Below are 26,301 nucleotides of genomic sequence, written 5' to 3' on the forward strand. Positions count from 1 at the left end.
CCCTGGTTTTCTAGCACAAGGACATGGCGACCCCAGTTCCACGCCACAGGCCCAACCCCCAGATGTATCTGCTGGCCCACTGACCACCCACTGGTGGGGAGGGCGAGGCCACCCACCTTGCCCTTCTTGGGAGGCTCTATCTTGGTCAGTGCCTCCTTGGTGTGGGCCTCCAGAAGGTCCAGGTTGGGGATGGTAGGTGAGGCCGAACCCCTGCACTTCTTCCCTTTCTTTTTGCCCCCATCCTTCAACTTCAGTGATTTGGGGGGCTTTGAGGGCTTGGGGGGCTTAGGGGGCTTAGGGGCTTTGGATGGCTTGGGCATCTTCATGGTTTTGGGAGTCTTTTTTTTGGACACTTTCTCCAGGAGGGACCGCGGAGGGCTGGCCTCAATGGGGGATGGGGGCTCCTCCTTCTCTCGGTCCCCAAAACAGACGTCATTCGAGGAGATGGCTGTAGTCACTTCAGGTCTGGCTGCCTTGGAGGCATTCTGGGGGAAGGAGAGAGAGAGGTGATCAACTGCCTCCTGCCACGGGGGCTTATGGCCCCAGGCCACGGGAGACACTCAAGCGAGAAAGGAATACCCATCTATACCGTTGTGTGACATGGGCAAATCCTTCCACACCATCTGTGTGATACACTCACATCTGCCTACACCATGTGACAGTCACATCTATCCTATATCATCCATGTGACATGCTCACATTCATCTCTACCATCGTTGACATGCTAACTTCTATCCTATATCATCCGTGTAACAGTCACATCCATCTGTACTGTACATGTGACAGGCATATCAATCAACACCATCCATGTGACACAGGCACATCCATTTACACCATCATGTGATACACTCACATCCTTGTATGCCATTCATGTGACGGTACATTTGTCTACACTATGCATGTGACATGGGCACATGTGTCTACACCATCAGCCACTTGACCCTCTACCTCCTTGGTGGGGACGGCTGGAGGGGCTAGACTCTTCCTCCACCATCCCCACAGGGAGCTGCAGAGGAGCTCGCACCCCATGTCTCCCTCCCTAAGCTCCCGCCAGGAGACTGCAGCCTGCCACAGGGGTCTAGGAGTCTGAGCCCACGTCAAGCAGGAGACCCACATGGCAGTCCCTGGCTGGCGCTGTGGGGAGGGCCAGGGAAGACGGACAGACAGGCCTCCCTCAGCCAGGGTCAGAGGCCCCGGGGTCAGCCCTACCTCACTGAGCCGGATCTCTTTGGCGAGGTCTTTGATGAGCTGCGAAGGTTTGAAGTGCTCTGGGAGCTCGTCTTCATGCTCTGCCAAAGCCTGCAGGACAGCCACGCACAGGGTCAGCAGGCCAGCTGCCAAGTCTGGGCATGGATGCTCACATTCTGTGCCATGCCCACTTCTGCTCTACCTCTCACCCACAGGGGCCCCAAGCAGGCTCAGCCTCTGTGGTTCCTGACTAACCCTCTCTGTCCCTCCGGTTCTGCCTTGCCTATTGACCCAGGACCCACCGCTACCCAGACAGGCATGGGACAGGGGCTGCCATGGGCATAGACTGGCTGTGTGGGGTCCTGGAGAAGTTAGTCCTCTCCAGCCAGACACTGCCCCTACAAGAAGGCTCTGCTGTGACCCCACTCTACAGGTGGATAAAGGGAGTCCCAGAGACTCCAGCAGCTGCAGAGTGAGTGTGGGCTGTCCTTTCTTCCTGAGCACAAGGTTGCTTGTCCCGGCCATCTGGCTGAGGTAAGATAAAGGGATGCCCTGCACCACTTACTCTAAGCTCTGAGGCCAGAGGACATGTGGCCACAGGACAGCCTGGGAGGGCACTGGCTGACCCACCCCACCTGGCTCACCCATGAGAGATGCAGGAAGCACACAGGTGTACCCCTCCTGGCTCCCACCCCCAAGGCCGCCTGCAGGCCTAGTGGGGCCCACTCAGACAGTGCTGGCTCTCCTGACTGGGAGAAGAGCCCCCAGTGAGGGGACATGGACCCAGAGACTGCCCAAGGCTGATCGGGCCCCTCCCCTCCTCTGTACCAACAATCCAGGCAAGATGCCAAGGGAACTCTGAAGCCACTTTTCCGGGGCCTCCATTGGAAAAACAGCTGCTGCAGGGGTGCTACTGAAGGTGAAGGGGCCAAGGGGGGCACAGGCCAGTGTTACTCACTGTGGGGATACGGGAAGCATAGGGCAGTGCTATTCGGGGGCCATGGGGACACAGGACAGTGCTACTGTGGGTGGCTGTGGGGGTCGGGGGTCACAGGAGGAAAGGCCTGCCCTTGTCGTATGGCAAAGCTGGGCTGAGCTGACACCTGAGCCAGGAGGGGCTGACAGGGCACCCCTGCTCTCCTGTCCAGAGCCCGGCACCTGGTCATCTGGCTGGCGGCTGCGCAGAATCCTCCTGCTCCCTGTCCTCGGGGGTTCACTCAGTGCCATCCCCACCACCAGCCTTCTTCCCACTGAATCTCCAGGCTACCCAGCCCCTACCCTTTCAGCTGGGCTTCCAGATGGAGGGCTCTCTCCTGTTACCCACCCCCTCGTCCCCACCCAGGTGTCTGACTTGGGCTGGTGGCACCCGCTTGCTCTTCACCCACTAGTTCCCACGGAAGGAAAGACGAACCCTGGGGATGGCTCCCCACCTGCCATCCTCCCCTCACCCTGGGTCACGCCTGGCACACTTCCCTACCTGCTTTTTCGTCCATGATCTGAAAGCACCATTGAGAATTTTAGCTCCTTGGACTAAATGAGGGGGCAGCTGCTTCCCGGATTTGTGAGAACCTGGGGGGAGATGAAGGGGTTGCTCAGGTGGGCACCTGCCTTTCCTCACCTGTCACCTGAACGCAACTTCACACCTAAGGTGGAGTGGAAATGAGGGGACAGCTCAAGGCTGGACCTTCCAGAGGCCTCTGCCCACTGCCACTGGCCCAACTGCCAACGGTTCCTCTTGGAACCTGGGGGACGCCTGTCTAGGACACCCATTGGGGCAGACCTGTCCCTTCCACCAACCACCCTCCAGGCCCCTCACCAGGCGGCCTTGCTACCCCTTCCGCCTGCTCCTCAGCCAGTCTCAGCAAAGGGTCATAGTTGAGCCCAGAACCAAGCATCCCAGGCGCTTTCTGATTCCCACCCTCAGGTTGTCCCTGTGTGGCTGAAGGAGACAGGGAGGTGGGTCCGCTTCCCACTGGGGCCCACCTCAAAGATGCCTTTGGGGGCCAGGGTCAGCCCCACAGAAAAGGGACAGAGCATTCCCGCGTCCTATCGGAGAGCTCTGACACTGCCAGGTGACTAAGTGCCCATCTACCTGGCTGGAGACAGTTCACTGGGTCTTCTAGGTCCCAGGCAGCTATACTGTCACCCTTCACAGAGGAAGGCTTGAAGCAGGGTGGCAGGGGTGCCCCAACGGGGCCCCACTGGCCAGCAGTCGCTGTGGACTCAGTTAGTCCCTAGTGTGGCTCTGCCCACACTGCCGCCACCTTGCCTCCCACCGAGCCCCCTGGGCAGGCACTCCCTCTGCCAGGGGGGAGCTCAGAGCTCTGAATTTGGGGCCTGATGGGCGAATTTCATTGAAACCTGGCCAGTTCGGATTAAGGACCATTTTCAGCTTTCTCGTCTCAAACTAGAGCCAAAGTCAAGAGGGTCCCTATAGGTGGGCTTCACTCTGCTCTTACAGACACAAAAGAGCAGCTTCCAGAAAGGTACCGCTGAGAAAGGAGAGCATCGAAGCAAAGTTCCTCTGGTTCCCTCATGCAGCTGTGGAAAGTCTGTGGGGTGCCAGTGCTGCTCCCCAAGGTGTGACCAGCAGGGCCTGGGACTGAGGGCGCCGTGTTCACGGAGGTCAGGGGCCCCGTGGAGCCGGCCCTTCCCTGTGTGCCCCCCCACGGATCCTGACATACACACCCAGCCCCGTGTGGCAGGGACGCTACGGCGGTCCCTCAGGTGTGTCCCAACAGAGCCCTGGCAGTACCCACAGGGGGCCACAGGCACCAAGCAGCATGTACACCAGGCCTGGGAACATGTGGCCAGTGCTTTATTTGAAACACCAGACAGCCCTGCAGGCAAGAGTCCAGCCCAGCCCCTCATGGCACGGACGAGGCCTGGGAGCGGAGGGAAGTTGCTCAGCTTCCTGAAGGCAGTGTTTAGCCCGCCTCAGGGTCTGATGCATGAGGACAGAACTGTTCCCCCTTCCCGGTGTCCCTGAGCTCCACATGCAAACAAACAGCCAAGATACCGGGATGTACCTTTGAAGGCCTCCAACAGGTGCTTCCCCATGTACCAGCAGGCGGTTTCAAAGTTGGGAAACTGAGTCAGGCTGCCCAGTTTCAATCTTCTTTCCACTTCGTACGCTCTGGAAGCCACACCAAAGAACTGTTCAGTGTACTGTGTCCTGAGCAGGTGACACTAAAGGAGGATGAACCCACGCCACGGCCATGGCTATGACAAGACTTCCTGAGGGGCTCTGCATGGTGAGGTGAACCAGGGGACCACACTGGGACAAGTGCCCTGTGTGACGGTGAGCCCCATGGTTTTGAGACCTCTGGGTCAGGGCTAGGGGAAGGCAGGTCAGCCTTTCAATTCACCCCAAACCTGCCACAGGCCCTGGAGGCTGTCCAGAAACTAGGCATCTCAAGGGCACACCTCCTCCTGCCTCCCACACACACGGAGGCCCAGCCACTTGGGAGTTGCTGTCACACTGATGGTGGAGACCCTGCCCGGTGGAACCCAGGGGCAAGTGTGGCCCTACCTCATCTGCATCTCCACGCTCAGGCTGTGGAGGAAGTGTCCCGCGAAGGCCAGGCAGTCCACGGGCGTGAGCGTGGCATAAATCCAGCCTGGGGAGACAGACGTGGCTAGCCCTTCACAGTGCTCGCATGCCAGGTTCTTGGCGGCTGCCTGGCCTGATCTGGCCAGCATGGGCTCCGTGCCTCCATCCACCGGGGACCCCTGAAAGGAACTCTGGCCTGGTCGAGTGTAAGGAGTAGATGGGCCCTCCAGGAAGGAGACCATGTCTGAGCTGGCCAAGTCTGTTTAATCCACCCCACGTGGTACAGACGGGCAAACTCAGGCCTGGGAGCTGACGGACTTGCTCAGACCCACTCTGCTTAGGGCTGCCTGGCATCCCCGACCTCCACAGGCAGGGGTGGAAGGAGATGAGACAGGGATGCCACCCTTCCGGGGAGAGCTGGGTTCAGCTCCACGTTATCCTCAGAGATGGAGCCTGGGCCAGACTTGGGAAAACAACTAATTGTGGGGAGCCAGTTGTGGGGGTGGACCTAGATAAGGAGAGACTCCAAGGCACATAAGTCAATAGAAATGTGAGGCCCCCATAAATGACAGTGAGACAATCTGAGCATTGACTGAAGATTTGGTGAAACGAAGTATTTGTTAACTAATCATTTTTAAGGTGTGTAAGTATATTGTTTTTAAAAGGAAGCCTTTCAGAGATGGAGAAATATTTATGGGTGAAGCAATGTGATGCCTGCAAAGGGCGTTTATCTGTTCACGTCCTACTTCCTCCTTCTGCTATGTTTGAAATGTCAAGATCAGCAAACACCCGTCTCTGACAGTGTGGCTTGGCTCTCAGGCCTGGGCTCTCCAGGCTCCATGCAATCCCATGCCCCTGGCCCAGCTTCTGTAAGCACAGCCAGGCCAGAGGCTGCAGGGGCTCTCTACCCGGAGGTGGCCCCAGAGGTGACCACACAGCGGGCCTAACCTCCCAGGGCAAACCCCAATGGTGGAGACACAGCATGGGGACAGGGTGCTCACCTGAGGGGATGAAGAGTGTCTGGCCCTGCTTAAGGGTGCACTTGTAGCATTTGTCCACCTGGTCGGCAAAGAACATCTCGCTGTGGTTCGAGGCCGACTGCCAGCGCTCATACAGGGAGATGTTGGCGGAAGCCGGCTTGATGAGATAGAAGATCTTCTCCCCCTGCCAACGAGAGGCCATTGGCAGAGCCTGCCATATGCCGTGACGGCAGTGGGGACAGAGCCCGCGACGCACGACTGCATGACCGAGGGATGCTGGAGGGTGGGCAGAGCTCACCACGTCCTGGGGATGTTGTGGGGGAGAGAGCCTGCCAGGACCTAGGCATACTATAGGGGAAGAGTAGAGCCCACCATGTCCTGGGGACCCTGGGCTCCTTGTGCTGGGTCCTGGCTTGAACACAGTCCTACCCAGGCCCACCATTCCTCCCCTAAAACCCTGAGGCCACACGTGTTTTACAATTCAGAAGTCTGCATGTTTGGAAGGTTCTAGGCAAAGGAACCCTCTGCATGGTCGGGTCACCATTGCCACCCCACACGCCATATCTCTGCAGCAATAGGGACACCACGTGTGCCAAGGGACAAAACTGTGACCTGTCTGAAGAGTTATAGGAAAGCCTGCTCTAGAGAATGGCTTGGGTCTTGGCTGGAGATAGAAGGAGGCCCCGCAGCCAGGCCCTGGCCAACCCTGTGCCTGGACGTGGACTGAGACACAGAGGCCCTACACCCAGGCCAGAATGATCGGTGGGGAAGGGTGCAGGGCAGGACTTGTTCAGTCTAAGGGAGACCTGGGCAGGTGGCTGAGCCCAAGGCTCGGGGTCTCTTCTTTTGTTTTCACGTCTTCCTTTTCCCCTAGCTTCTTTATCTGCCCCCAGCCAGGGGACCCCAGCCCTCCCTGCTGCTCAGATGTGCCCGAAGCCCAGCCCCTGCACTCCTCTGAAGGAGGGCCCCAGTGGGGCAAGCTCCCTTGTTCCCTCTTCCAGGAAGTCTTTCCAGCACCATTCTCCCTTCCCTGGATAAGGGCGGCCACTGAGCGGTTGGTCAACACTCCAGTGGACCTCCTCTGATTGCCTCATGAGTCTCAGTCCTTAGAAAAAGGCAGCACAGTTATGCTGCTTTGGTCCTGAGATGCCCCTGCCCCACCCGCCCCCCACTTCCTGGGGGAGAAACATCTCATCCCTCATCCTTCCCAGTGCTGGCGACCATAAAGGCGCGTGAAAGGTCTGCAGCCTGACATCGACCTGGTCAAGGGCAAGGGATGCCCCCGAGACTGACCTTGAGCACGTGGTACCAGGCGGAGGCGCCCCCGGAGTCGATGTGGAAGTCGGTGTAGCTGTCCTTCACACAGATCAGACAGAACTTGGTCACCTTGGGCTTGGCCAGCAATGCGTCGTCAGGCCAGTAGTTCTCTACCCAGGACAGTTTCTTCACGATGTCAGGTGGCTCCACGAAGCTAGACATTCTGGGGGCAGGGACAGGAAGAGCAGTCAGTGATGGTAGGAAATGATACCATGTTTGTTATGCCCCAGGTGGGGCAGGAAAGGTGCTCTGAGACTCACATCCCACACCTATTTCTAACGTCGGGCTCTATGAAATTGTTCCCATCTTACAGATGCACAAACTGAGGCTCACAGAGGTCAGAACAAGTCCGGTCGCTGGGCATGGCTGTGGCAAGTGTCTAACACTGGTCTCCTCACCCAAAGATGGGTGTGGAGAAGGCTTGAGGACAGTCTACCCTGGAGACAGCCCTTTCCTGGAGACCTGGAGAGGTGTTTTCCTGGGCTGGTCCATGCCACGCTGGCATGACGGCCTGACAGTATCATATCTCACGTGCAGCCCAAGTGCCTCTTGGCATCAACTCAAGAAAAGCCACTGATCTCCAGTGCTGACAATGGGGTGCCCGGAACCTCTGCCATGCCAGTCACTGTCAGACCAGCCAGCTTACTTCCAGGGAATCTGCGAAAAGGCGAAGGCAGACTTTGCTGCAATTAAATGTCCCTGTCCGGGATAAAATGCACAATACAGCTTCAAGAACATCCAGCTCAGCAGCACCTGTGCAGGGGCACCTCAGGTTCCTGGGGCCAGCCTCAGCTTTCTTGCTGCCTCAGGCAGGATGGAATCCACACATCTCTGCATTCAAGGCCATGCCACCCAGACAAGACTTTCACAAATCAGAGGTAAGGCCACCCTGAGTTCAAGGGCCTCAGTCACTGGCCCTCCTCTTTAAATCTCTGGCTTCTTCCAAACTAGAATCCCTCAATGTCCCCCATGAGAGCCCTCTCGCCGGTCAGTGTCTGTGTCCTCCTCCAAGACCCTCCTTCACACACAACATACACCACAGCAGTAGTGGGGCTGCCGCTGTCTCCCCACATGGCCCCAAATATCCTTCTTTCCTTGCTTGACTGCTCCTTAGGTACAAAGCCAGCCCATTCTCCTCCCCCCAATGCCAGCTGCTCCCCAAAGCCTTTCAGAGACTCCCGGAGAGGAGGGGAGATGACACAAGGCCCCCATGGATGTCCTGAATGCAGCCCCAGACAGCCCATGGGGTTGGGCCGAGCCCTAGCCCTTGCACCCCAGCACACATCTTTGAAGACAGACTGCACTGATGAAACAGATACCATACCTCTTCCCTTGGGATGGTATAGAAGATGACCTGAGGGCATTTGATGGTGCTGGCACCAGGACCATTAACAGCTGTTTGAAGTGTATATGGCGCCCACCCCACGGTCCTCGGACACCAGAAGCACCATACATTTTGCTGCTAGCAAACAGGTGGCCTGAGAGGCCACAGCACCATCTCCTCCTGGCTCCATCAGCCTGTGAAGACCCCTCCGGCCAGGGCAGCCAATCAAGTTGATGGCGACATGAGTCAGTTAGTTCTTTGGTACCAAAGCAACACACTCCTCAGAGCTCGGCCCTGGAGAAAACCTTTCTCGTGAACACATAGATAGGAGGCTGTTTTCCCTAGATACCATAATCTACCTTATCCTTATTTCCCTTTTGGCCTTTGCTGTCAGGAAGCTCAAACAAAATTCAGCATCCAGTTACATTATTGCATTATGGCTTCTGGCATATATGCTATTTCTCAATGTGTTTTTCAATAACTCTTATTTTTTTCCTCCTTATCCTTTTGCACACGGGCTATTTTGTTATCTCGTGTGCTTTCTAGAATTAGCAAGGTGGAAATAATCCAAAACTGAAATTGTCCTTAAACTAAACCATCATTAACTCATGCCTTGGAGTGACAGGGTGTACGGGACCTTTCCCAAGGGCCAGCTGGAGAGGGGCGGGGATTTGACAGAGGGGACAAGAGGGGCACAGCTGGCGGTGGACCTGGCTGGCTGGTGGTCCTGGGAGCACAGTCACAAGGACACAAGGCAGAGCCAGCGTCTGACCAACCTCTGACAACAGAAGCCTGGAACTAGGTGGGCCCGGATAGCCATGGCGCCTTCTGCAAGGATCTTGTCCTGAGAACAGCAGCCAGCAGGGTGGGGCTCTACCAAGGGGGTTGGACAGGGGGGTGGCTCAGGTTGAGAAGGCAGGAGCAGAGCAGCTGCTACAGCACGATCCCATTGTGCTGAAGGTGCAAATTAAAATGTGTGCATGCACATGAGCAAGGGTAGCAGTACGTGTGGCATAGGGGCGGTGGAAGCGTGTGTGCCTGTGTGGGGGGGTGTCTGCATACGTGTGTGAGTGTTTGCGGGGTGTGCTGGTCTCTCAGTGAGAGTGTGTGTGCGCTATGACGAGCACGTGCTTTCTGGAGGAAAGTATTCCAGATCATTCCCAATGCCTCTGGGGAGCAGGATAGGGCCGGCCAGACGAGCTGGCATCTTTCTCCTTGTTTTCTGTTTGAATTTTTCACAATGCATAACTTTCACACTTTAGAAGAGAAAGAACAAAATAATGTCGCGTGCAGTATTTTACACTCCCTGAGACCTGTCAACGTATGTGCCTCCCTGGAGGGGTTAGTACAGGACTCCTGGGGCCTGACCCCAGGCCCCACCCACCCGGCTCACCTGGTGTCAGAAAACTCAAGGCTGGTGAGGCTGAGGACCCGCCTGCGGCTGGTGCTGTAGTAATAGTCCACAAACTCCTTCAGTTTCATCTTGCAGTCCTTCTGCTTGGTGACGTCTGTCACATCCACGCTCCGCTCCGGGCCTGGGGAGGCGGTGAGGGTGGTGAGCACCCAGAGGCGAAGATGGCCTGGCCTCCCGTAAAGTTGGGCCAGGACAAGCAGAGGGGAAGGCCACAGAAGGGAAGGCCGGACACTGAGGCTCTGGTCCCTGCTGTCCAGCCTCATCCCCTGCCCACTCCCCGCGGCTGTCAGAAGGACCCCGTGATGTAGTGGGGTGGCAGAGTCACCAGCCTCGGCCAAGGTGGTCAGATCAGCAATTAAAAATACAGGGCACAGGGTAAATTTGAACTAGATTTAAATAATGAAGATGTTTTTAGTGTTACGTATGTCCTGAATAATGCATAGAACACACAATTTTAAAATTAAAGAATTAAGAGACTTCTGCATTCCAGAGCACCAACTCATTATTCTGAAAATTGATAAATCAAAGGAAAACATTTATCCTACATTTTCTACAGTTGATGAGGAAATGTGCAGGTAAATAGTGCTGATGATGGAAAGAAAGTTTAGCACAACCGAGTCACCAATGAGGGAAACTCTTTGTAGAGGACTCACAATTAACAAAGGGAGAAAGAAGGACAAGATTAGCCAACTCTTCCTTCCCAACATTCCTCCACGGCTGCTCTGACTGTAAGTGAAAAGCTGACGGGAGCTTCTGTGGACAGATGGGGCTGGACTGCCTGGATCACTGCCTAAAAGGGGACGGGCCAGGCACGGAGGCCTCTAGCTAAACGGAAGTACCCCCACCTGGGAAGGATCCTGCCACAACCTGAACACAGACCTGAGCAAGCTTCTCACCACGTGATGCAGGAACTACTGGGGTCAAAGGAACACAATACATAACACCACAGGGATGCTGCCAGTCAAATCCCAGTGAGAGATTTTCCTAAATCCCAATGTGGGAAATTCTCCAGGACCAACAACCCCGTTTCTCCAACAAACCAAGGTAATGGGAAGGAAGAGGGAGCTGTTCCAGAAGAAAAGAAACTGAAGGGACATAAAAACCTAATGAATTGTGTGATCTTCTTTAGATTCTGATTCAAACACCTGTGTACATAGGTGTTTTTGAGGCAACTGGGGAGAATTATGGTGGGTCTTAGATGATATTAAGGAATTATCATTTGTGTTGTAGAATGCAAAAATGGAATTGTAATTGTATTTTTTTTAAAACTGTCTGTTAGAGCTATGTACTGGAGTTGTCATGGGTGACATGATGGATGTGCCAGAGGTTTGTTTTAAAATACTCTGGGGTGGGGGTGGCAGGGAGGGTGGTCAGGAAAATGTGAGGGAGACAGAAAAACAGCTGAAAGCTGGTGGATTTTTCGGCCAGTACTAGGCATGTGGGGGCTCACTGTTGACTCCTCTCATCTTGTGTTTATATGAAAAGTTCCATAACAAAACAATTAAGAGGGAAAGAAAGACATTTACAATAAAAACCTCTAAGACCGTCTCTCCATGTGGCACAGCTGTGGTGCAGGGGGCAGGGCCTAGGCAGACCCGAGCCCAGGGTCTGGAGGACAGAGCGATGGGTAGGATGACACTGGTTCATATGTCGGAAGAGCCTAGAAAAATGCCTGACCCCTGGGAGGCATCCACTAGGTGTTGGTTATTCCTCCAGGTGCTATTATAGGCCTGGCACACAGCCGAGATGGAGGTCATCGCCAGGCTGGAAAGTGAGTCCTTCTCCCTCCCCACCACAAGTCAGTCAGCCCCAGGACCACCTCTGGTGGGTTCTGGTTCCAGAGAGCGGTGTGGCCCTGGCTCTCATACAGATGGTCTCATTTAGTCCCCTCAGCCACCCCACCATAGGCTTTACAGATGCAGAGGGTCAAACTTTGGGGGATGGAGCAATGCCTCAGTGGTCCTGGTGCCTGCACCCTCACCTGTCGGGCATGCGGCCAGGGCATTTGCCACTTGATGGTCTTTCCTCCCCCACTGGCCACCCAGGTATCCCCTTGAACACACTGAGCCCCAGCAACCACAAGGGCCTCAAAGCCAGGGCCATGTGGCCACTAGCCCGGCTGGGGTCACTGTCGTGGATGAGCTGGCCGCCTCGTGGACAACACCCCAGCACACAAGGGCACCTCCCTCCACCCAAAGTGTCCTGCCTGAGGGTGTCCACGGTGCTGGGAATTGCCAGGGGACACGAGACAGAGCAGCTGACAGCATCAGCTGGAACCCACAGTGACCCAGGCAAGAGGCAGCCCTGAGCCATGGGCAGGTGTGTCCTGGAGCAGAGAAGTGAGGCCAGTCCTCAGGAGGGGCTGAGGAGGACACAGCACAGGCCTCAGGGGAAGTGGCCCCACCTGGCTGGGCTCTCCTGGCCTGACTGTCATTAGCGACCAACAGTAATGGGATTCTCAGCTGACAGAATCAGGTGGTCCCCAAGATCGTCCCACTCTGCAGCCAGAGTAACTGAGAGGGGAAGAGGCCTGGGTCATACGTCACTTAGGTGGAATGTGGGGTCTAATTCTAAGAAGAGCGCCCAGAATAGAGTACCGAGACCCTGAGTCACACCTGCTCAGAGGGCATGGGGACACAGCTGGGGCTCCAGGCCAGCAAGCCCTGGGTGCCCACAGCCGCGTGAAGAGGAAGGCACTTACCCACGTAGTTCTCGACATCGCTGACATAGAAGGTGGGGGCTGGGACTGCCAGGCCCAGCCCGTCTTTCTTGGGGACAAGAATGGGTTCGGTGAAACCATGCTCCTCCATGTAGGCCAGTGTGAGCTGACTGCCCGGCACACGGACCACCACGTCTTCCGCGCTGCAGGGAAGTGCAGATCAGAGGTCATGTCAGCCTAGGTCCCAGCCTCCCTGCACTCTGATAGGCCTGGGCAGGGCCTCAGGGCCAGAGACCTGGAGCCTGAGCTCCTGCCACACACCTCCCACTACCCGAGGAGGAATCCCCAAAGCGCCATGCCTGGAGGTCATGGGACAGCCACAGGGTAGACATGGCAGGGTATTACACACTCCTCACAGATGGAAACCTTGAGATCGGGAAGGTCCAGTCACCTGCCCAGAGGCAAGGTAAGTGATGAGTGGGGGATGGAGACACAGTGCACCCATCCTTCCTACCAAGGACAAAATCCTCCACTACCCCACCTTGCTCTCTTGGCTGCCCCCACCCCTCCTCGTTCTCCTAGCTCCCCTCACATCCCCAACCCCTTAATGGGTGAGCAGACCCTGCACAGGTTGTGTCTGGGCCTGAGGATGCAGCAGATGGAGACAAAACCCTTTTCAATGGAAAATTGATCTACAGATTCCACACAATCCCTATGAAAATATCTACTGACATCTTTGCAGAAATTGACAAGCTGAACTTGGAATGCTGAACGGAAATGCAAGGCACCCCGTTGACCAAAATAGTCTTAAAAATAAAGAATAAAACTGGAGGATACTTCTCAATTTCAAAATTCATTACAAGGCTACAGTAATCAAGATGGTGTAGTACTGGCATAAGAAAAGACATATGAATCGATGGAACATAACTGACTGTCTAGAAATAAACCCCAAACATCTATGGTCACTGCTTTTCATCAATGGTGTCAAGACAGTTCAATGGAGAAAGAACAGTCATTTCAATAAATGTTGCATGGGAGAACTGAATATCCATATGTAAAAAGATGAAGTTGGACCCCTACCCCACACCATATACAAAAATTAACTCAAGATTACTCAAAGACCTAAAACTATAAAAATTTCAGACGAAAACATAGGTATAAATCTTCATGATCAGGAACTTAGCACTGGTATTTTCAGTTAAGACACCAAAAACACAAACAACAAAAGAAAAAGTAGATAAATTAGACTTCATCAAAATTATAAATTTTTGTGCTTCAAAGGAGCACTATCAAGAAAGTGAAAAGAAAACCCATAGAATGTGAGAAAGTATCTGATAAGTGACAAGTATCCAGAATATGTAAAGGATTCTTAAAACTTAACAATAAGAAAAAAATCTAATTAACGGGAAGGAGTTAAAATAATGTGGAACTAGGCTTCTGGTTTCAAATCCCACATGCAAAGAGCCTGGAAGGTATCACTCTTGTCCTCACAACAAAAAAAAGTTGGACAAACTGAAAACCATTAACTTTTCTAAGATTCATCAGATAATTGGGGTTACATGGAAAACAGCCAACCCAAAATTTGGGGAGACAAGCAAATACAGAAAATCACAGCTGCGATAACCTGAAGTAGAAGCTGCTTCTACTTCAGAGGCAGTAACTGGTAGGAAAAAATACTTAAATGGTCATTTTTGACAACGTGTGAAAGTTGAGTGTGGACTAGCTTAACAGTTAAAAACTCATGGGGGCCCAGTCTCAAAGGAGACCCACACCTTCATGAATTTTGCCTCCAGTAACTCTACCAGGTTCTCATAATCTGCTCTTATTTCTGGAAAAGTAACTATTTTTAAATATACTCAGAGTGTTCTCCATAACAAAGTTTACCTCTAGGAGAACTTACTCTACCAGACCCTTATCTGACAGGGGGTTAGAGCAAGTAGCCAACTGTAGTCCCCACAGCCTTTCTGTCTCAGGTAAGGAGAGAGAAAGAAAAGGCCAAGAAATGTTACCGAACACCACAGAGCCTCAAGCCCACTAAAACACTGAGATTTAATCATTAAATTATAGAATACTTCCCATCCCTAAAGTCTTTTTACAGTATAACAGTATAATTCAGAGAGCTGTGAGACAGACTATTTAAGAAGGAGTTCTTAGGGAAACCCAATGAAAATAAGACAGGGAAGACAAAAAATACCAAAGAAACCAAAAGAATGTGATGCCTCTGGCACCTACAGTTATAGCTCACCTCCTAGTCAGATCAACATAAAACCTCACACTAAATGCCTAATTCCCTAAGTTCTTATTAACAATACATCATCTCCAGCTTTCAACAAAATATACAAGGCATGCTAAATGGCAAGAAAACCCATAGTCTGAAGAGACAAATTAAGCATCAGAACAAGACTTAGATATAGCACAGAATTTGGAATTATCAGGTAGGAAATTTAAAATAATTACCATTAATATGTTAGGACTGCTAATGGAAAAAGTGAACAACATGCAAGAACAGATGGATAATGTAAGCAGAGAGATGGAACTTTTAATAATCCAAAGGAAATGCTAGAAATAATAATAATCTATTAGAAATGAAGGAAGCCTGGACACAGCTGAGGAAAAGAATCAGTAAGCTCGAAGTATGCCAACAAAAACTCCCCAAAATGAAGGCAAAGAGAAAAAAGAATAAAAGAGGGGGAAACAGAATATCCAAGAAATGTAGAACAATTACAAAAAGAGTCATATATGCATGATGGGAATACCAGAAGGAAAAGCAAAAGAGAAAGGAACAGAATGTTTGAAGTAATATGGCTGAGAATTTTCCAAAATTAATGGCAGACACGTAACCACAGATTCCGCAAACTCAGGCAACACCAAGCATAAATGCCAAAAACAAAAAAAACAAAAATCTACACTTAGATATGTTATATTGAAACTGCAGAAAATCAAAGACTATCCTGAAAGAAGCCATATCAGAGAAATCGACTTCTGGCACAACAGTGAAGAGCTCTACTGACCTACACCCTATTGAAACTGGTGAAAATTATTTTATTTTTTTAATTTAATTAAAAAAATTTTTTATTAGTTTCAGGTGTACAAAACAATGTAATAGTTAGACATTTATCATTTATATCCCTCACCCAGTAATAACTCCTCTCCCCTCTTTAAGAACAACTCTTGAAAGCCTCTGGAATTGGTCCTAAGAGCAAACATCAAATGAAGAAACATCTATGCAAGAAAATCTAAGCAAGCTCAATAAGAATGGCAAGATTACGTGATATTTGAGCCGAGACCACTCCCTCCCTACGCCTTCCCAGCTCAGTGAGGAGGAGGCTCCACTCCAGAAGGCTGCAGCCAAGGACACAGGGACGCTGAATGAGAGTCCCCATCAGCTCCCAGATGGAGGGCTTTCCTCTGGGAGGAGCAAGATACCAGCCTTTCTATCCCTCCCCAGCCGTCTGTTGCTGAAGCTAAGTCCTGGGCAAGGGATGCCAAGAGACGGGGGTTCCCTTCTTCCCCCGAGGCCACACTTGTGGAACTGAAGCACTACCCTGAGTGTGGCATCCTACGATTACTGGGGCCCTGATCACCCTTGCCTGGTCACTTCTACTCTGCATTCTGCTGGAGGTCTTAGCCAGAGCAAACAGGTAAGAAAAAGAAATAAAAGTAACCCAACTTGGAAAAGGAAGAAGGTTTAAAACTATCTACTCAAAGATGATATGATCTTGTGTATAAAGAACACCATCAAGGTTGCAGGATATTGGATTACTATATATAAATCAATTGTATTTCAGTACAATAGCAATGAACAATCTGAAAATAAAATTAAGAAAACAATTCCATTTACAAGAGCATCAAAAGAACAAATCACTTAGGAATAAATTTAACAAAGGAAGTGCAAAACTTGTACTCTGAAAATTACAAAACATTGTTGAAAGAAATTTAAAAGATTTCAATAAATGGGAAAATATCCCATATTCATGGGTCAGAAGATTTAACATTGTTAAGATGGCAATCCTCTCTCTGATTCTACTTATTCAACACAATCCATACCACAGTCTCATATGGCCTCGTCGTAGAAACTAACAAGGTGATCCTAAAATTCATATGGAATTTCAAGGGGCCCAGAATGACCAAAACAATCTTGAAAATGAAAAACAAAATTGGAGGACTCACACTTCTCGACTTCAAAACTTACTGCAGAGTTACAGTAATCAAAACAGTGTGAGACTGGACTAAGAATAAACAGAGATCAGTGGGATAGAATTAAGTGTCCAGAAATATATGCATACATCTATGGCTGAGAGATTTTCGACAATGGTTCTGAGACCATTTAATAGTGAAAGAGTTGTCCTTCTCAATAAATGGTACAGGAACAAATCGATAGCCGCAAGCAGAAAACATGAAGTTAGATCCTTACCTCACACTATATCCAAAAATTAACTGAAAATGTATCAAAAACCAACCGTAAGACATAAAACTCTTAGAAGAAAACATAGGGATAGATCTTCATGACCTTAAACTTGGCAAAGGATTCTTAGATATGACAGCAAAAGCACAAACAAAAAAATAAAAGACATGTTAGACTTCATCAAAATTACAAAGGTTTGTGATTCAAAGGACACTATCGAGAAAAGTGAAAAGTTAACATAAAAAATGGGATAAAGTATTCACAAATCATATGTCTGATAAGGGAGTAGTATATAAAATATATAAAAACCTCTTAGAACTCAAAAAAAAAATTAAATGGGCAAAAGATCTGAATTGACATTTCTCCAGGGAAAATAGACAAATGACCAACAAGCACATGAAAGATGCTCAGCATCACTAGTGATTAGGGAAATGCAAATCAAAATCACCAAGAGAGACCACTTCATACCTAAAAGATGATTAGAATCAAAAAATCAGAAACAGTTTGGGAGACAATGAGGAAAAACTGAGGGTTGCTAGATGGGCGGGAGGGGTCGGGGGTGGGGGGGAGGGTGAGGGGATTGGAGGGCAGTTGGTGACCACAGGATGGCCACGGGGTTTGAAAATTAATCTGGGGAACGTAATTTGGTGGTTACCAGAGCGTAAGGGGGTTGGGGGGTAGGGATGGGGGTGAGGGGGATCAAATGTATGGTGATGGAAGAAGGGGAGCTGACTCTGGGTGGTGAACACACAGTGTGACTTATGGATGATGTGATACAGAATTGCACACCTGAAATCTATGTAATTATACTAACAATTGTCACCCCAATAAATTAAAAATAAATTAAAAAAAAAAAACACACACACACACACACACACACAAAAAGGTAGATTCAATAGATGCAGAAAACCCATGCAATAAATTCAGCTCTCATTCATGATGATAACTTTAATAAACTGGGAATGGAAAGGGAAAAAAAAAATAAAATAAAAAATAAAGTATCAAAATTGGTTAGTCAATTGTAACAAATGTACCACACTAATAGATGTTAATAACAGGGAAAATTGCCTGGAAGAGGAGGTATATGGGAACTCGCTATGATATCTCTTTAATTTTTCTGTATACTTAACACTGCTTTAAAAATTAAAGTTTACTAATTAAAAAAAAAAAAAAAAAAGTCATATAACACCAAGTGCTGGTGAGGACATGGAGGAATTGGAACCCCATACCCTGCTGGTAGGAATGGAAAATGGTGCAATCATTTTGGAAAACAGCCTGGCAGTTTCTCAAACAATTAAATAGAGTTACTTCTAAAAAAACCAAAAACATATGTCCACACAAAAACTTGTACAAGAATGTTTATAACACAATTATTCACAGTAGCCAAAAATCAGAAATAAACCAAATGTTGGTCAACTGATGAATGAATAAACAAAATGTGGTCTGTCTATACAATGGAATATTATTCTGCCATAAAGAGGAGTAAGATGTGGATACACACTATGACACGGATGAACCTGGAAGACATTATGCTGCGTGAAGGAAGCCAGACACAAAGGGTCACACAGTGCATAATTTAATTTAGATGAAATGTCCGCAATAGGCAAATCCACAGAGGCAGAATGCAGATCAGTGGTTGCTTAGGGCTGGGGGGAGAGGGAAAAGGTATGGGGGTGATAAAGTTATGGGTTTCGTTTCGGGTGATGAAATGTTCTAAAATTTACTAATGGGGGTGCACATATCTGTGAATATACCAAAAACAACTGAATTGCACCCTTTAAATGGGTGATTTGTATGATAATATGAATTGTATCTCAATAAAGGTGGAAAAAAACAGAAAAGAAAAAAGAAAGAAACCAGAGGGGACCTACTTTGTCCAAGGATAAGAGTTACACTGGATTCTCATCAGAAACCACACACGAAGAAGAGAATGGGGTGATGGAGAAGGAGAATTGTCAAACACTCATCCAGTATGAAGGGCTGAGGAGTGGCTCAGAGAAGGTCCGGAGTCACCACACCTCTTTCTCACCAGAAGCCGTTCCTGCGGCCCCAATCCTGCCCTCTGCCCTCTGCCCTCATGAAAGACAAGGGTGCATGGGGTGGGGGTCTTAGAAGGACACCTAGGGACAGTCTGCGCCAGGCCCAGGGCACAGAGGGAAGCTGTAATCCTGGGGCCAGGACCTGCCACGTCTGCAAGGTGGTCTTAGACTGTACACTCGCCCTGCTCCTTGTCCATAAAATGGGGACGAGGCCTCCCCTTAGGAAGGTCCTGTGTGAAGGGTACACCCGCTGGGAGCATAGGTCCCTTGCCTCCCGTGCTGTACCTGGAGGTGCTCAGAAGGGAGAGGTCAGCCCCCTGCCGAGGCCTAGGGTTCCAGGGGGCTTCTTGCCCTGGAGGGAAGCCCATTGTCCCTGAACCCCTGTGGAGGGGTACGCATCTGGCCTCGGACGGAGCAGGCAGAGGGAGGACATAGCTGCCCACCTGGGAAAGGTCCGACTCCGCAACTCCTTGATGAAGAGCTGGCTGCCGTTCTGAACGGGCTTCACGTCGGGCGTCTGCCCCGGGCCGTGTTTGTGCCAGGTCCGCTTCTTCTTCACTGTGGGGGAGACGGGGTGGGTCAGCACCCCACACAGCCCCACTCCCCACATCCCCCTTCCGCCTGCCTCCAGGGACCAGCCAGGAGGGCAGCCGAGGAGCCGTGAACTCGGCCAGACTTAACTCTCCTCAGGCAAACTTTTTGGAGTCTCCAGGGCCTGGACCAACCAGCCTTTCACACCCCAGGACCCTGCGTTGTCACATAGTCAGCAGCCCTCACCCTCCTCAGCCTCCGGTCACCGCCCCCACCCCCACTCCACAACTCTCAACCCCCTGGCCCAGAAGATGGCACCCAGTCTGCCAAGAACACGTCAGAGGCACCTCCTGAGAAGGTCTCACCAACATTGGCCTTCAGGACACCGCCTCCCCTCGGATTTGTCCTCAAGTAGCGCAAACTGTCACCACCCTGCTGGACCTTTGCTGCCCCAACAGCCTACAGCTCACAGGCAGGGGCAGGCCGGATGCCACCTGCTGTGCCCTCTGCCCTCCCCAGCCCTGACCTGTGCCCACCTCACCTCTGTGCAGCTGCCCCTGCCCACACCACCCTGCCCACTCCCTCAGGCTGCCCTGTCCTCACGCATGCTCCCAGGAGGACATCAGCATACACACACCTTAGACTTTTCAATACACGAGCGTGTGCACACACCCCTACTGGACTGTGACACACCTGTGCATATATACGTGCACTCACACATGCACATACACCCCCACGGGACTGGGAGCCTTCAGGAGAGGGAAGCGACTTCCTTGTGGCCCTCCCTACCGCCACCCCACCCCCCTCCCAGTTCAGGGCAGCCACAGGTAACTCAGTGAGTGAGGAGGGCACCGGGCATGGAGCCAAGTCAGTCACCTGACTCTAAGGGCTGCTGGGTGGGGTCTGAGACAGGTTGACTCTCAGCAGAAATGAGGCTGGATATGAGAGACTGCTGGAGGGGCCCTCAGGGTGCCAGTCCTTCCCAAACGAGGACAGAGGGCCTGCAAGAGTGAGCCCTGCAACTCCTGTGTCTCAGGGGTTGTGGGGATGAGGGCAGCTGACAACAGCCCAGTGACAGTGACTGCTACTGAAAAGGACTTACCTAAAGCAAGAAGGGGGGAAGGTACTGGGGGGCTGGTGGCGAAGCTGGCCTCTGTTCCAAACCACCACCCTTTCCCCGTCTCCCATCAAGTCAACTTGGAGACATCAGGTGACACTATGGCATACTTGTCTCCAAGGCCAAGATGTGAGTGGATGTTATGGAAACCTGGCAATACACAAGCTGGGACTTCTGGAGGCAGCACCAGGCACACACAGGAGATCCAAAGAGACCGGGATTACCTGCCCACATCTTTCTCGCCCCATCATCTTGTCTCTTTGTGACCTTGGGCAAATTACTGGCCTGGGGTCATCATCCCTGCTTCCTAAAGAGCCCAGTGGACTGGGACAGAGAGGGGCAACCATGGCTAAGATAGGGCACTGGGCTGGGGACACCATTCCAACCATGGCCCACGTCACGATGACTTTGAAAATAGCATAAACATCATCCTTTCAGTGGGCCTGTCCTGCAGCAGGAAGTGACCCTAGGACATCCCATGTGAACAGGGCTTTCGAGTTTATAAGGTGCCCCCCACTCAAAAGGCCTGAGGAGACAAAGATTGCTGTGTATATCCACAGAGGAGTGGAATGAACTCGGTGAGCCCTGCTTCCCGGACTGGGCTGTCCACACGAATTGGGGGACCTCCCTGTTTGCCCCCAATGGAAGGAGAGCCGGGCTTTCAGGGGGTCTCCACCGGTGAAAGGGCCCAAAGCATTCAGGGATTTGAGATGCGATGAGAAGAGAAGCCCAGGACACATGCTGGAAGCCGTGACACTGCAGATAGAAGAGGCCACAACCTGACTGACAAAGACAGGCGAACCTAGTGCAGTGTGGGGGCCAGCGGGAGGGGCAGGAGGAGAAGGCGGGTGCTGAGGAGGGGACGCCATGTGGGTCCCTCCAGGTCGGCAGGGTGGGGCACCCCCATCCTCCCAGCTGCTGTCCTCCCAGCAGGGCCTGAGGACTCCCAAGTTGGCACCTTCTTCCTTGAGGCAGTGTGGTCCCAGGACAGCCCCACTTCCAGGGAAGAAACCGAGGCTGGAGCCCTGCCAAGGTCTCCCCTGAGAGGGCATGCAGAGGCACAAGGCTGGGGTGCCACAGGCAGCAGGAGAAAGAAGCAGCACCTCCACGTGCCCCCAGGAGCTGGGCCTAAGAAGTGGGTGCTGACCTGGCACCAGGTCAGTCCTGGAGCCTCTGGCCTTCCGGACCAGCACTGAGGACTGAGCAGCTACACCATGTCGTGGACAGACTACCCTGCCTGATGCTGTGGCTGGAGCACATGGCTGGGAGACAGAGCAGTGCGGCAGGGTCTTAGCTCTGCCAGGCTTCCCCTGCAGGCCTGACTAGTGGGCTCCTTCCCTCACCCAGCACCCGTGACACCTCCGAGTTCAGAGGCTGAGTGTCCTCCTGCCTGTGGTGCCCCAACATCCCCCTCTGCCAATGCACCCTGGGGACAGCTGCCCAGTGGGACACCTGGGGTGTGAGAGCAACACCCCACCTCCCTGAGTGTGACAGTTAGGCAGGCCTCAGGAGGAAAGTGACAAGTTAATGAGTGAAGTAACCTCTTGAGCAGTCACAGAGCTAAAAAGAGGCAACGCTGGGATCAGAACCACTTTAAGGGTGTGCCACCTGCTTTCTATGAGCCTTGTGTCAATGGGGACTCCTTGCTGAGTTCCCGTGGGAAGCCCTGGGCCCCGTCCTGAATGAATCTGTGTCAACTGGGAAAACCTGTGGGCTCTGTTCTCACCTTGCCATACCTGCTGCAAACCCCACCCAGGGCAGGGAAGGAGGCAGACCTGGGCTCTCAGAGGGCCCCCAGTGCTGCCCACATGCTTGGTGGCTTCCCTGGGGACACAGTGACATTGAGGGGCCTCTTGTTCCCAAGAGGCCTTTATGTGGAAGGTGTGACTAGTGTGTCACAGATAGGCTCCAGTCAGAGCACAGACTCATTTCAAATCGGAATGCACCCTGGTGGAACGTGCTAGAACCTGTACCTATGTCCCTGATGGCACAAGGCTATCCATAACATTAGACAGGGAAAGTGTGATTAACAGAATTTATAAAGCACATAGGCATGCACACACACACACTTGCATACACACACAGGCAAAGACTCATGCACACACATATCATGCACACACACATATACATACACATACCGTATTTCCCTGAAAATAAGACCGTGTCTTACATTAATTTTTGCTCCAAAAGACGCATTAGGGCTTATTTCCAGGGGATGTCTTTTTTTTTCATGTACAACAATCTACATTTATTCAAATACGTCCATGTCATCTTCTTCTGGAATATCGTCATAACTCTCCAAACCCCGAATTCCGGCTTGAATTTCTTGCGACTCCATTTCCTGTAGAACCATTGGCCCCAATCGCTCATGTCCAGCAAGAGAGCTCTCCTTAAATGAGTACTTCTTGTCCATGTAACCTGCTCGTACTGCACTGGCAACACAGCTGTCAGTGATTTTATCCCATGAATTCTTCACCCAAGTCACGACCTCTTGCAGGCTAGGCTTCAGAAAGTTTCCACGCTGATTTCTTTCCATTCTATTTTCCATGTAGTCATTGATTTCCACGCGCAAATGGTCCTTGGATGGCTTGTTTATTGCAATATCGAGTCTGAAGATAGGCAGTCATTCCTGTGGGAACCATTATTTGATCTATTCTTCTCTCTGCAAGGAAGTTCTTTTTTTAAAAAAAAAGTTTACTGTGGTGACAATTGTTAGTAAAATTACATAGATTTCAGGTGTACAATTCTGTATTACATCATCTATAAATCCCATTGTGTGTTCACCACCCAGAGTCAATTCTCCTTCCATCACCATATATTTTATCCCCCTTAACTTCATCTCCCACCCCCCATCCCCCTTACACTCTGGTAACCAACTAAACTATTGTCTGTGCCTATGAGTTTTTGTTTCTCATTTGTTTATCTTGTTCTTTTGTTGTTTTTGGTTTATATACCACATGTCAGTGAAATCATATGGTTCTCTGCTTTTTCTGACTTATTTCGCTTAGCATTATACTCTCAAGATCCATCCATGTTGTCACAAATGGTCCTATTTCATCTTTTACCGCTGAATAGTATTCCATTGTATATATATACCACAACTTCTTTATCCATTCATCTATCGAAGGACATTTTGGTTGTTTCCATGTCTTGGCCACCGTAAATAAAGCTGCAATGAACATTGGAGCACATGTGTCTTTATGTATAAATGTTTTCAGATTTTTTGGGTAGATATCCAGGAGAGGGATTGCTGAGTCATATGGTAATTCTATTCGTAATTTTTTGAGGAACCTCCACACTGCCTTCCATAACGGCTGCACCAGTCTGCATTCCCACTAAAAGTGTATGAGGGTTCCTTTTTCTTCACAGCTTCTCCAACACTTGTTACTATTTGTCTTGTTGATGATAGCCATTCTGACTGGGGTGAGGTGATATCTCATTGTGGTTTTTATTTGCATCTCTCTGATGATTAGTGATGTTCAGCATTTTTATATGTGTCTATTTGCCATTTGTATGTCCTCTTTGGAGAAATGTCTCTTTAGGTCGTCTGCCCATTTTTCAATTGGGTTGTTTGTTTTTTTGTTGTTGAGTTGCATGAGTGCCTTGTATACTTTGGATATTAGCCCTTTATCGGAGGCACTCTTTGCAAAAATCTTCTCCCATTTAGTTGGTTGCCTCTTTATTTTGTCGATGGTTTCTTTTGTTGTGCAGAAGCTTTTAAGTTTCATATAGTCCCATTCATTTATTTTAGCTTTTACTTCCCTTGCCTTTGGAGTCAAATTCATAAAATGCTCTTTGAACCCAAGATCCATAAGTTCAAATGCTCTTTGAACCCAAGGTCCATGTTTTCTTCAATGCAGTTTATTGTGTCAGGTCTTCTGCTTAAGTCTTTGATCCATTTTGAATTAATAATTTTGGTAAATGGTGACAGATAGCAGTCCAGTTTCATTCTTTTGAACGTGGCTATCCAATACTCCCAGAACCATTTATTGAAGAGGCTGTCTTTTCTCCATTGTATGTTTTTTGCTTCTTTGTCAAAAATGATCTGTCCATATTTTTGTGGTTTTATTTCTGGGTTCTCAATTCTAATCCATTGGTCTATGTGTCTGTTTTTCTGCCAATACCATACTATTTTGATTATTGTAGCCCTGTAGTACAAGCTAAAGTCAGGGAGTGTGATACCTCCAGTATTGTTCTTTTTTCTTAAGATTGCTTTGGCTATTCGGGGTCTTTTGTGGTTCCAAACAAATCTGATGATTTTTTGATCTATTTCTTTACAAAATGCCATTGGGAATTTGATGGGGATTGCATTAAATCTGTATATTGCTTTGGGTAATATGGCCATTTTAACTATGTTGATTCTTCCAATCCATGAGCACAGAATGTTTTTCCATTTCTTTGTGTCTTCTTCAATTTCTTTCAAAAATGTCTTGTAGTTTTCAGCATATAGGTCGTTTACATCCTTGGTTAAGTTTATTCCTAGGTATTTTATTCTTTTTGCTGCAATTGCAAAAGGAATTGATTTTTGTATTTCTTTTTCTGAGATTTCATTGTTAGTATATAGGAATGCAATGAACTTTTTTAAGTTGATTTTGTAGCCAGCAACTTTAATTCGTTGATTGTTTCTAATAGCTTTTTGGTGGAGTCTTTAGCTTTTTCTATATATAGCATCATGTCATCTGCAAAGAGTGATAATTTAACTTCTTCATTCCCAATTTGGATGCCTTTTATTTCTTTTTGTTGCCTGATTGCTCTGGCAAGCACTTCCAACAGTATGTTGAAAAGCAGAGGTGATAGGGGACAGCCCTGTTGTGTTCCTGAATGTAGAGCAAAGGGCTTCAGTTTTTCACCATTAATTATGAGATCAGCTGAGAGTTTGTCATATATAGCCTTTATTATGTTAAGGTATTTTCCTTCTATACCTATTTTACTAAGTGTTTTAATCATAAATGGATGTTGTATCTTGTCAAATGCTTTTTCTGCATCAATTGATATAATCATATGATTTTTGTCCTTTATTTTGTTTATGTGATGTATCACATTGATGGATTTGCGGATGTTGAACCATCCTTTTGCTCCGGAGATGAACCCCACTTGGTTGAGATGAATAATCTTTTTAATGCATTGTTGTATTCGATTTGCTAGAATTTTGTTTAGGATTTTTGCATCTGTATTCATCAGAGATATTGGTCTGTAGTTTTCTTTTTTTGTGCTGTCCTTACCAGGTTTTGGTATCAGGGTAATATTGGCCTCATAAAATGAGTTGGGGACTACTGTCTCTTCTTCAATTTTTTGGAAGAGTTTGAGTAGGATTGGTGATAGATCCTCTTTGAAGGTTTGGTAGAATTCACTAGTGAAACCATCTGGTCCCGGACTTTTGCTTTTGGGAAGGTTTTGGATGACTGATTCAATTTCGTTACTGGTGATCGGTCTGTTTAGATTTTCCAGTTCTTCATGGTTCAGCCTAGGAAGGCTATATGTTTCTAAGAACTTGACCATTTCTTCTAGGTTACTGAATTTGGTGGCATATAGTCCTTCATAGTATTTTTGGATGATCCTTTGTATTTCAGTGGCGTCCGTGATAACTTCCCCTTTTTCATTTCTGATTTTGTTAATTAGTGTCTTCTCTCTTTTTATCTTAGTGAGTCTAGCCAAGGGTTTGTCAATTTTGTTAATCTTTTCAAAGAACCAGCTCTTCGTCACATTAATTTTTTCTATTGTCTTTTTGCTCTCTATTTCATTTAGTTCTGCTGATTTTGTTATTTCCTTTCTTC

At 49.6% G+C, this 26,301-nt stretch overlaps 1 protein-coding gene across 1 annotated transcript in view; it reads right to left on the reverse strand.

The window, feature by feature from the left end:
* The window catches only part of PHF2 (PHD finger protein 2), a 90,724-nt gene that overhangs the window by 15,267 nt on the left and 49,156 nt on the right, over positions 1 to 26,301 (reverse strand). Inside the window, exons 3-12 of the mRNA XM_033123420.1 lie at positions 19,323 to 19,437; positions 12,478 to 12,638; positions 9,756 to 9,897; positions 7,015 to 7,201; positions 5,743 to 5,905; positions 4,721 to 4,808; positions 4,218 to 4,324; positions 2,666 to 2,757; positions 1,210 to 1,299; positions 117 to 485 (exon numbers count right to left, since the gene is read on the reverse strand). Of these exons, the coding sequence (XP_032979311.1) occupies positions 117 to 485; positions 1,210 to 1,299; positions 2,666 to 2,757; positions 4,218 to 4,324; positions 4,721 to 4,808; positions 5,743 to 5,905; positions 7,015 to 7,201; positions 9,756 to 9,897; positions 12,478 to 12,638; positions 19,323 to 19,437 (1,514 nt within the window). The remainder of the gene's footprint in view (positions 1 to 116; positions 486 to 1,209; positions 1,300 to 2,665; positions 2,758 to 4,217; positions 4,325 to 4,720; positions 4,809 to 5,742; positions 5,906 to 7,014; positions 7,202 to 9,755; positions 9,898 to 12,477; positions 12,639 to 19,322; positions 19,438 to 26,301) is intronic.

The sequence above is a fragment of the Rhinolophus ferrumequinum genome, chromosome 12 (assembly GCF_004115265.2).
Source record: "Rhinolophus ferrumequinum isolate MPI-CBG mRhiFer1 chromosome 12, mRhiFer1_v1.p, whole genome shotgun sequence".
Taxonomy (NCBI): domain Eukaryota; kingdom Metazoa; phylum Chordata; class Mammalia; order Chiroptera; family Rhinolophidae; genus Rhinolophus; species Rhinolophus ferrumequinum.